Source organism: Suncus etruscus, chromosome 6 (genome assembly GCF_024139225.1).
Source record: "Suncus etruscus isolate mSunEtr1 chromosome 6, mSunEtr1.pri.cur, whole genome shotgun sequence".
NCBI lineage: Eukaryota > Metazoa > Chordata > Mammalia > Eulipotyphla > Soricidae > Suncus > Suncus etruscus.
This window is the reverse complement of record NC_064853.1, coordinates 61321830-61334412: the sequence shown is the minus strand read 5'-3', so window position 1 is coordinate 61334412 and position 12583 is coordinate 61321830. Positions and strand designations below refer to the sequence as shown.

The 12583-nt window shown below is 34.3% G+C and overlaps 1 protein-coding gene across 1 annotated transcript in view; it reads right to left on the bottom strand.

Annotated features, from left to right (window-relative positions):
• Nucleotides 1-12583, bottom strand: part of WDR49 (WD repeat domain 49) — a 178993-nt gene that overhangs the window by 86402 nt on the left and 80008 nt on the right. Inside the window, exon 8 of the mRNA XM_049775575.1 lies at nucleotides 2260-2493. Within this exon, the coding sequence (XP_049631532.1) occupies nucleotides 2260-2493 (234 nt within the window). The remainder of the gene's footprint in view (nucleotides 1-2259; nucleotides 2494-12583) is intronic.

The following is a 12583-nucleotide window of genomic DNA, read 5'->3' as shown; positions in this document are numbered from 1 at the left end:
TTATGAAAGTTTTATAAAAACAAAAGGTCAAACAAAAATTAGTATTTCTGTGAAGATAGTTTTGATCTCACAGATATTCTGAGAACATCTGGGTCTTGCTAGTTACTGTTATACTGTGAAAATTGCGGTTTTATCCTCTGTTCTGTGCTTTGTTTTTCCAAATCCAGACTGGAGTCCATTCAGTGAATGGCCTTCGCAATCTGGCAGTAAGCTACTTTTATGACTTTAGCTCCTAACACATTTGCAAGGCTCTCTCAAACGTGCCACAGAAGGATGAACCCTCTCCCTTTAAAAGCACTAAAAGTGTTCAGACCTCTCTGTAGGTGCTTATAATGTATTATCTGTCTGGAACTACTCATTCTCCTAGTTTTCAGGTCTCTGCTGAAATGTTACCCATCCTAACACGCAGAATTAATCATTTTTTATAGAGAGCACTATTTCATTTTCACCACATCATCATGGTAGTCATCTCACTGTGTTCATTTCATTGTTTCCTTATGGGTTGCTAATGTGATTGCCTTTCATTCTTTCATCCTGCTGTCATAAAATGAGTACCTGTCCAGCAAAGAGCACTGGGAAAATAATGCAATACTACCCTAAATAGCTGACACTCCCAGAGAAACTAGAGTATTAAAAGCATGGTTTATTCTCTCAATTCCCCATTACCAGCACTTAGTATTTATTCAAAATTTTATTTACAGTGTCTAACCACTCTAAAATAATTAATTATAACTTGCTGATAGAGCTTTGGGTGATTGTTTCTCTGTATTTCACTGCAATGAATTATTATCATTATAAATGTAATATGTTAAAGTGTTTCTCTATAGTTTAGAAGCAAATAGTTATACTTAACTATGTGATACAAAGTTCTATGTGCTTTATATACATATTCATGATTTTAACTACTTATATTATCATCAATAAATATAAAACATGAATACCTATTCATTTGTATCATGACCTTTCTTAAATTATATGCCATAATGTTGCCTATAAATCGCATATATTTGTGTTCTCTTGATTTTATCTCACCTAAAGAAAGATACCATTTCTTATTTGTGTCCCATATCCAGAATTGCTTGTAAAATATGACTCACTTTATGGCCAGTTAACAAGGTATCTTTATGTATGCTAACAGACCTAGCTTTCTAACTTTGCAGTTCTCCACTATCAACACATTTTCCTGGAAACAAATAGCATCTCTGAGACCATCATAGAGTTAAATTAGCTCACTACCTGCATATGGTTCAGAATAAAAAATTACAAGAAAATGTTCCCTGCAAAGAAATTCAAAAATAAATAGTTTGTAAAGGATATTTATCTCCTAGAATAACCTGAAAACAGTGTTTAAAGTTGTGACGTGACATTCTACTCATGACTAAGCAAGGGCTTTCCATCCCTTGTGCAAGATCTGAACTATTCATTCCTGTGCAAATGCAGAAGCGTTTGAAGAAAGGAAGGAAAGAGTGAATGAGGTGGAATTATTGTTCAATTGGTTGCAAGCTGGATTCTGGCTCTCTGCTCAACTCCTGCTGTGCTGTTACTGTCAGGCCTGAGGTGCTCAGTGTTGCAGATTGACCTCCACTGATGTCTGAGTCCTCCAAGACACCCATGGGCTGGCCCTCCTTTCCCCTAAGGCCTGTGATCCGTGTGGCATGTTGGCTGCAGGGGAGCAGTGTTCTTCATTGGCATGCAGGTAGCGCTCCCATAAGCAAAGGCTGCAGAGCATCATTAAAGTAGTAGGGAGACAAATAACACTGGTGCTGCATACCAAGTGGAACTACATTTAACTGAATCATTTTATTATGAATACATTCCAGCCTGCCATTGTGAGCCTCTGATGCAAAATATGCTGGCAAAATGGATCTCTGCTAATTACATCTCATGCATATTTTAAAACTTTCCATGGGGATGCAAGAGTATGGTGTTTATAAAAGAGAATTTTACAACCAGGTTAACTTGATTTTTGGAGTCAATGCCCAAATCTGCGGATAACACAGGATGTTTGATGGCATTTATTTGTTTTAACTTGAATATAGAGATTCTTCATAACTATCTCAATACTGCTGTGGCCATTGACTAAAAATAAATTTGGTCCACTTTATTATGAACCAAAATGAATGTGAAAATGCATTTGGCTATTACATTTTTTCTTCATTTTTTTTTCTGTATTTGTCTTTAGCTTTACTTAAGACTGAAGGAAGGAAATGAGTCTCTGGACATAGGGACATTTCAGGAGTAGGAAAAAAGGCATCTTACCTGTTTCAATAAAGAATTGTAAAGAACACAGGTCACTGCTTTCTTATGACTTTTTACCCTCTGGTTGGCTTCACTTTTCATAGCCAATAGCGCCAGTTGGTTATTAAATGAAATGAAAAGTCTTCCGTGGGCTTCATCAAAATAGAAGATGCATCTGAAGTCCTGACTCTTAGGAAAAGAACAAGCTATTCTCTGAATGCAGAGCTGTTGTTGAATATCCCAGAGTCTCAAAACCTGGATAAAAGGTAATAAGAATGATCAAAAATAAATAAGAATTTTTAGCCATGATTGTTTTCTACTTCATTGTTATTCCCAACTTAGACAGACAACTATTTCCTCCACAGTGCTATTGTGGGTTTTGGGGTTCTGAACAAGAAGGGATGCCATTTTACAAGGACCACATATTATAAGTCAGATGTTAGTCTTTCTCAAGCCTGTTTCCATTAACACTGCTCTAAGCTATCTGACTATACCAGGTAGCCTATCTGGAAAGGACATTAGGGGACAGTAGGAAGATACCCTAGACAATAGACAGTCATTTTAAAGATCATCATAAGCTCACACCTCCTTATGCCCCTTCCTGTATCATCTGACCTTAGGCATGGTCATCTCCTCTGGGGTAATGGCCCTGATGAGTCAGTATGAGGCTTGTGGCCGATGGAATTAAGTTTTGTTCAGCTTTAGTCCAATTGTGTGGTCTTGTCCTTCAATTCCAGATTCTAACACTATAATTATGTAATCATCGTGTCAGGGATGCAATATTTATTAATTCCCCTATAATTTTAAATATATATATATTCAACTTCCTTAATCTTAAACTCATCTATGCAAGAATTTATGTTTTGTCTTTTCCCCAGAACAGTGTGTATATATAGATGACATTTATGGTAGGCAGAAAAAATGGACCCCAAAGATTACCAAATCTTTAGACTACTTTTATGAATATATGTGATATTCTTCAATTTAGCCTACCTACAGAATGAATGCAGCATTAAAAAAAACTTGGACTTAGTTAACTTAAACTTAATCCTATGTTGGTATTCTAACCTTCAGAACACAAAATCAATTTGTGTTATTCCAAGCCACTATTTTAGTGACAATTCATAACAATAGTAATAGAATCCAAGTAAAGTTTTTAGTCTGTTTCTCTATTTGTGTCTCTCTCTATAAAATATATATATATTGAATCTTACTGCTATATAATATATGTATATATATGTATATATTAGATATTTGGTAAATCAGATCCAGTTTAGATAAACAGTAGATTCTTATTAAACACAGATTATCAAGACATAAATGAAACAAAATCTGGGGGAAAGAAAGAGGCATTTTTATAGAATAGGTCTTGTACTATCAGGAGTAAAGCAAAATTGAAGAATGTCAGTGAACGAGAATCTAAATTAGAACTGAAAAGTCACTCCACAAGGCCAAGTCTAGTGATAGACATCTTAAATTTGAATCTTGGCTCTGACTCCGACCACAGAATGACCTCCAACAACTTTTTTTGGTTCTCTCTAATTGGGACATAGTACAGATTTCATTTGACTCTTTAAGTATTTGACCAGAGTACATGTTAATGAAACAGTCATTATGTGTGTGCATTCATATGGCCTCTTTCTGATCTCAAGAGATAGTACAGAGGGTAGAATACTTTCTGTATATAAGACTGAGTGGGATTTGATGCACAACACCCCACAGGATCCCCTGAGCCCTGAGCCCCACCAGGTGTGATTTCTGAGCACAGAGCTAGAGTTCTGAGCATTACTGGATGTGAACAAAAGAACAAAATAAAGTCTAAAAGAAAAAATTTCTATTATTATATTACTTTTAAGATGTTGTTTCTGATTGTGTGAATATTAGAACCAATAAGGAGGAAAATGTCCTTTAAGTAAATTTGTTATATACCATGATATAATTATTATAAATTGTTTTATTTACTTAGTTTTTGGTTTTGTGGCTACACCCAGAGGAGCTCAGGGGTTACTCCTGGCTCTGTGCTCAGAGTTATTCCATATGATTTATTCAATTGAAGAAGGTAAAGTTTCAATCTTGGTTATCCCATATGATTTCCTGAGCCTTTTTCTCATTGAATAAGTTTTGAAAACTTTCAGGTGTGACCCCAAAGCCACTTCCCACTCAAATCAAACTAAGGTGTCCATAGTTTAAAATCCAACATATCCAAAAAGCTATTTTCCCAGTCTATCCTTTTTTGACATCAAATCCTATTCTTCAGAGACAGTCTTGAAAAGTCCCTTTTTCTGGGGCTGGAGAGATAATATGGCACTTGCCTTGCACACAGCATACAAGGCTCGATCCATAGTACTCCATATAGTATCCTATGCCCACTAAGAGTTACTTCTGTGTGCAGAGCCAAGAATAAGCTATCTAGCTGTGTCTGGTCCAAAAACAAAACCAAAGAATTTTTCCCTTTCATTTCCTCTGTTGATATTGTGATTTGAGGTTTTTCACAAATTTTGTAGATGACACTAAATCCCATGACAATCATCTCTCTCAACATCAATGGAATAAATGCACCCATTAATATACACAGAGTGGCAAAATGGATGAAAAACTAAATCCAATGTTTTGCTACCTAAAAGAAATACATTTGAATAGTCGAACAAACACAGACTCCAACTCAAAGGTTGGAGGATAATCATTCAAGCAAACAACTCCCTTAAAAAGGCCAAAGTGACAATAATAATTTCAGATGACAGACTTTAGACTTAAAAACATTATAAGGAACATAGATAGCATTTCATAATAATCAAGGGATATGTATAATATAAAGAAATAATATTCTAAATTTAAATGGTATTCATGCTGTATCTTCTTTTTCTTTTTTCTTATTATCATTTTTTTGTTAAAGAGTAAAACACATTTAAAAATAAAATCATATTTCTATTATAGGTATATATATTTTTTCTAACATAGATATTGAAAAGGCAAAAGCATTTCTAACTATATGAGTTGTTCTTGCAAACATGTCACCAATTTCCTTATTCAAATATACTAGTAAAGTCAAGTAATACATTGTAATAACATTTTGCTTAAGGTACCTTTAAAAAAAACAGATTCACCTAGGGAATTCATACATTTTAGTCAAATTTATTCTTTTCCATATTATTTTAAAACAGTATTTTTCTATAATATTTAAAAAAGCTTTCAAAGTTATCCTTTGAAAGACCACAACTCCTTTATTTAACAAAATAAATTTCTTGATTTGATTACTCACTTCATATTTATACTAATGAGTGCTTTAAAGAAAACAAGTTTGAACAATAACAAGAGCAAGGGAAATCTAATTCAACTATCATTGCAGACTAAGTTTTTGTAGGGAACATTCCTGATTCAAAGGAATATATTTATGAATAAAACATAATTTCTTCTGCTTTGCTCTGCCTTCAGGGATTGGAGCAATTTCTACCATTTCAAAAGAATAAAGGTGATAAAAAACAAACTTAAAATGTAGACAGTCAGCATAAATGAAGAGACAGCAGCCAGGAGCCTAAACTGTGTATGGTAACAAGGTGGAGGCACTCAGCTGAGACAATTCAGTCTTGTGGACAACAGAAAATAAGAACATGAGGCAGCCTCAAGACTGCCTTGAGATAGTTTTCCTTATTTTTAACATGCAAAAACAAATAAAAAAATTTCCAGAGGAAATTATATTTAATTTATTTACTCAGGATGTTATAGTTGAGCCACAGGGGAAATAAAGATAAGCAAACATAAAAGGATATAAGTCAACATGAAAGAGAATCATCAGTATAGCAAATATCAGATGCAGATAACTAAGGTCTGTGACACTGGAATTATTAATATAAGTATGCTATATATAAAAGTAAATGGGGTAGGTAGTGGATTCTTTGAAACATTCATGGAGAGAAGCTAACTATGGTAGTGGCTGTGGTGTTGGAAAAATGTATTCATGACGATATCATTAACAGTATATAAATTGAGGTAACTCAATAAAAATGGTGTAGATTCGGGGCTGGTGAAATAGCATGGAGGTAAGGCGTTTGCAGAAGGATGGTGGTTTGAATCCCGGCATTTCATATGGTCCCCTGTGCCTGCCAGGGGCGATTTCTGAGCCTAGAGCCAGGAGTAACCCGAGCGCTGCCGGGTGTGACCCAAAAACCAAAGAAAAAAAAAAAAGGTGTAGGCTAAAGAAAAAATTCTTTAAATGATCAAGCAACAAATACTTTTCAAATTCTTAATCTATTATGCTGAGTGAAATAAGTCAGAGAGAGAGAAAGACACAGAATGGTCTCACTCATCTATGGGTTTTTAAAAAATGAAAGACATTCTTGCAATAATAATTTTCAGACACAAAAGAGAAAAGAGCTGGAAGTTACAGTTCACCTCAAAAGCTCACCGCAAACACGGATGAGCTTAGTTAGAGAAATAACTATGTTTTGAATATCCTAATAATGAGAATGTACGAGGGAAATAGAAAGCCTGTCTAAAGTACAGGCAGGGGTTGGGTGGGGAGGAGGGAGATTTGGGACATTGGTGATGGGAATGTTGCACTGGTGATGGGTGGTGTTCTTTACATGACTGAAACCCAAACACAATCATGTATGTAATAAAGTTGGTTAAATAAAAAAAATTCTTATATACTAAATAATTTTTAAGGAAAAATGGTCTTAAATTTAAAATACTCAGTGTATTTATCATTACAAAGTGGTCACATGAGGTTGGAGAGAAGCAGACATTTTGAGGCAGAGAGAGATGTTAGAAAGTTATATGCAAGAACCCTATCATTAACTGTATTGTAAATCACAGAGACCTAAATAAAAATGAATTGGGGCCGGAGCAGTGGCGCAAGTGGTAAGGCATCTGCCTTGCCCACACTAGCCTAGGACAGACCACGGTTAGATCCTAAGGCGTCCCATATGGTCCCCCAAGCCAGGAGTAATTTCTGAGTGCACAGTCAGAAGTAACCCCTGAGTGTCACTGGCTGTGGCCCAGAAACCAAAAAGAAATGTTTAAAGAATATTCACAATGAAAGACAAGAATATGATAAAGATGCTGCCTATAATATGGAAGTCTAAAAACTGGAAATTAAATATGTATATAAAATGGTTCTGAAAGAAATTTAAAAATAATATGTAGAATAATTCTTTAATAATTTAAAGAAGTCAGATATTAATTTTGAATATTAGCATAACTTCATGTATTATAATACTGATCCTATCATTTATTTGGAAATTAACATGGCAGAGGATAGAAACATTTTTTTAAAACAAGTCAGAGATGCAGCTTAGATGGCAAAATACATATTGTGTTGTGAGGACCCAACTTTGATTTCTAGCAAAATGGGGCACCTCAGCACCAAAATAATGGTCCTCATGTAAATAAGAAAATTTGAAAAAAAATAACTTTATGAAACAAACTACCGTACTATGTACTAGAATATACTATAAAAATGTGATTGATAAATAATTATATATTACTATGGAAAAACCAGTAGCTTAACAAAGAGAATAAAGCATATACAAACAAATGTATATATAAAGAGGAATTCAAATGATCATGCTATTTAAAATATTTAAAATAGCAGCATTTTAAATCAGTGAGGAAAGCAAATTATTTTAAAAAAATAATATTACCAAAAAATATTGTGGACCAGAGAGATAATACAAAGGGTAAGGTACTTGTCTAGCATACAGTTCCAGTATGACCCTAATTTGACACTTGGCACCACATAAACTCCCCTGAAAACTACCACTTATGCCATCTGTAGTGTCTAAACACTGTCAATGCAGCTACCAAATAACATTATATGATATACCTATGTGTACAAAAAAATAACTTTATATAAATGTTAATTGCAACATTAAGTGTAAAAACACAATAGACAAAACTATTGATGAAAATATGTAACAGAAAATAGTAAATGTAATTTTTATAAATGTAGAGTAATAGAAGAGACATTTATTTATTTTTTTGTAAAATAAAATATAGCATAGTTTATTTAGAAAGAAGATTTTGTTCCACTTCCACATCTTTACTGAGAGTGTCACAGAGGTATATCAGCCTGGACTAGGTTACCTAAAAAAAATCAGTGGACATTACTTTTGGGGGGGATCTTGGTGGAGAAGAAGGGTCATTTTTTTACTAAAAAGATGATGGTGATGGGCAGAAGATACTGGAGTTTTGGTGGGAGAGCAGATGTTGGGGCGTTTATCCAGCCCCGTTTCAAAGAAAATCAAAGACCCAGAGTTTTCAACCCTAAAGTCCACAACTTACATGCTTCAACAGAAATATCTCAGCTCTTCAACTTAACCTTTTAACCTTTTTTTTTTTTTGGTTTTTGGTTTTTGGTTTTTGGGTCACACTGGCCGTGCTCAGGCATTACTCCTGGCTTTATGCTCAGAAATCGCCCCTGGCAGGCACAGGGGACCATATGGGATGCCGGGATTCGAACCACCATCCTTCTGCGTCTAATGCAAACGCCTTACCGCTGTGCTATCTCTCTGGCCCCTCAACTTAACCTTTTCAAATTTCCAACCCACTAACTTTGTTTTAGATCTATAAATCTTATATACATGAGGATGCACAACGCTGCACTATGCCTCAATATTTACAGGAATGTCAACTTAGTAGTATAACAAGAAATATGATTTAAAAAAAAGTTAAATAGTAATCTACCAGTCTTAGTGCACCTAAACAGCAACATAGAAGTCTCCATTAGTACCAATAACAGTCCACGAAATCCTAAGACCCTGACATTAGTAACACCATAGAGAGATTACAATGATCTCAGTTTTGATAAGCAAAAGAAAATCTCATATTTCTTTGTGCTGTATCAAGAAACGTGAAGTAAACTTGTGCCTGGCTAGAAGCAGGCTATGTGATGGATGGAAGATTAGGAATACTGATGAAGAAAAAGTCACACTGATGGATAGATTGTTGTTTGAATATTTAATGTATTATGAATGACTTGATAAATCATGGAATCACTATAAAAATTAGAAAATAAAAAGCAATTTTTGACTCAAATATTAGACATATAGCTCAATGAACTGAGTACATGATTTGTACACATGAAACTTGGGTTTGATCCTTAGCATTGCATCATCTCTTGAGCCTAAAAATGAGTCCTACTTTTGTGACCCTTGTTTGTGGGTCACATGTCTAGAGATGCTCAGTGTTTTTCCTAGCTCTGCATTCAGGATTATTCTTGGAAGTGTTTAGGGGACCATTTGGGATGCTGGGGATTAAAACCTGCATCAACTACATGCTACATGCAAAGCAAGTGCCCTACCAGCAGTACTATCTCTCCAGCCCTAGACATAAACAATTTTTTAAATATTTTTCACCTTTAGTGTATGCATATCATTGAAAAATAAAATGTTGTTAAAAAAGTAACAAAGTTAAAAGATATAAGCTTGCAGAAGTAAAATATTTGCATAATGTGTAATAAAAATAATAAAATGTAGTTTAAACTGCTTATAAATCAGTGAGAGAACAAGTCCAAGTAATAAAATAAATAATTAATGCCTATTTTACGGCTAACATCTCCAAAGATGGTTTGGAGCCATATCAGGCTGCCTCCCCCAAGCCTCTGTGTTTTCAGAAATCCCAGCAGCCATGTATGATTCAGAACCTTCCACCACCATAGGTTCATCTAACTCTTAAAAGAGAGGCCCAACTAGCAGCAAAAACTCGTGCACTTACTGGACTCATAAACTGGGGCTTTTCAGACGGTCCTCACAAACCATTGCTGTTGTCATATGAGGTCATCAGCTTAGCTCTACAGATCCTCAAAGTTGAGCTTATGTGGCCACAAAACTAACCCATAATTTTAATACTGAATTCTCAGTAGTAATGCACCATATTAGATATGAAATTATCAGAGAAGCAACATAGCTCAACAAACAAAACCAATAATAGAATCAATGCTCAACAAGAAATATACAACTTAGTAGACCTTCAGGCAATGACAATGATCCCAGTGCCAGATGTGAAAATTTTCACACACACAAAAATTTTTTTTGGTTTTTTGGGTCACACCCGGTAGTGCTCAGGGTTTACTCTTGGTTCTACGCTCAGAAATCGCTCCTGGCAGGCTCGAGGGACATATTGGGATGCTGGGATTTGAACCACCGACCTTCTGCATCCAAGACAAAGACTTTATCTCTATGCTATCTCTCCGGCCCCACAAATTTTCTTTTCATGGTTTTGTTTATCATTTTATTACCATTTAGTTGTACTAAGCAATTTTAAGTAAGTTATTTGTAGGGACAGGTTTTAGGAGGTTAGGAAATTGATGACAAGAGTGGAAGGAATGTTACAAAGGTTGGGATTGATGTTGAATATTGAATACCTGAAATAACTATTATAAATAATTGTAAATCACAGTGCCTAAAATAAATTAATTTAATTTAAAAATAATAAAATAAAAGAGTTGATCCAGAGAGATAGTACAGTGGGTAGGTTACTTGTCTTCCAAACACCAGGCCTAATCCAATCTCCAGAACCTTCTATGGTTCCCCCAGCACCTTCCAGAAAGGGCTCTAAACACAACTGGGTGTGGTCCCAAAACCAAAAATTAAAAAATATAATAAAGCACATGATGAGATAAGGCACCAAAAACAATTCTAAAATAAATAGGCAATAAATGTTTGAAGCAGTATATATTCTAACTGATCTCAGATCCAAATAAGAATTAGTAGCCCATGAGATGCATTACAATAAAGAAGTTTGACCAGGCGTGGGGATTAGAATGTAAACCCCCAATAGAGCTTTTCAAAATCCTCTTGGGCGTTGAATATTATTTTCACTGTCAATGATTCTTCTTTTAAAGAACCAGGTACTGGTTCCAACAGGACCTTACGATTAGTGACTATCATCTCAGGAAAAATAGGAAACCAAAGCTAAATGCAATCAAATTGTTATTTAGTATGATACAAATTCTGAATAAGCTTGTTATTTAATCATAACTGGATAGCAGCCATAGAGTAACCTTCACAAAAAGAATTGAAGATGTGGAGTGTGTTGAAGAAAATTATTTATATAGAAATTGCTTTTGTCAGAATCAGAGAGAAAGCAAATAGGTTAAGGCACCTCAATTGCACAAAACTGACCCTGATTTACTCTCTGGCACCACATATGGTCCTTTGAGTGCCACTGAGAGTGATCTCTGAGCACAAAGCCAAGAGTAATCTCTGAGAACAATGAAGTTTGGCCCCGTCCCCAAAATAATAATAAAATCCTCTAATTTTAAAATGCATTGATGAAAACAGAATTCAAAGATTCCATTTTTAAAACAAAATGCTTTCTTTTATTTTTTCTATTCTCTAACATAACTCAAGTCCTAGAAAATATTGAAAAGAATAATATCCCAATATAACAGGCTTATCCTGGTTGCAAAAACGTTGTTTGTGGTTAAGACATAGGCTAAGATTACTAGCTAGAATCAAAGTGAAATGGATTAATGCACAAGAGAGCACAACATGCTTTATTATAAAATCAAAACAAAAATAAAATTATTAAAGTGCTCTGAGATGATTCTGCATATTCTTAGCAATGATAATAACTATATAAATGAATTTTTACACTAGATCTACTTTTAATTGTGTGTAAAGGTTTTAAATTGTTTCTGAAAACATTATTGAAAACATCTAGCACTCAGTTCATATTTATGTTTGATATGAAAATACAGTGATTTAACAATATATATTGAATTATTGAATATTGATTAAGTATATATTTATATCAAACTATACAAATTCCATGAGTTAGATGATAGCTACACTATTACAGTAAATTTGTTCAGACATGTTAAAATATTATGTTCTGAGAAATACAAGTAAATTATAAAAATCAACAAAAAAATATTCCCTGGGTGCTAGAGAAATAGTACAGTGGATCAGGTGTTTGCCATGCACTTAATAGACTTGGGTTTGAACCCAGGAATCCCATATGGTTCCTTGAGACTTCCAGAAAATGATTCCTGAGCAGAGGAACAAGAGCTGATAAGCCAGATGTTGCCCTAAAACCTTAATAACTAAAATGTGATTAGAATTCAGGCTAACCTATGTGATTCTTTGCCATATTTTCCCACCATATTTAAAATATTATATTAATGTCTTCAAAAAGTAAATACTGTTAAGCATGATTGATTCTTAATGTACTTGGAAGTTAACTGTAAGTTAACTTGGATTCTAATTTACTGATTCCTAAATATAAAATCAATAAAAGTCAATTGTTTATATAGATTCAGCATCTTGCCAAGGTAACATTTTCTCATCTCTATTACTCTTTTTGTTGCACTCACCCATTATATAAGGGAGAACTCTGGAAGGTGTCT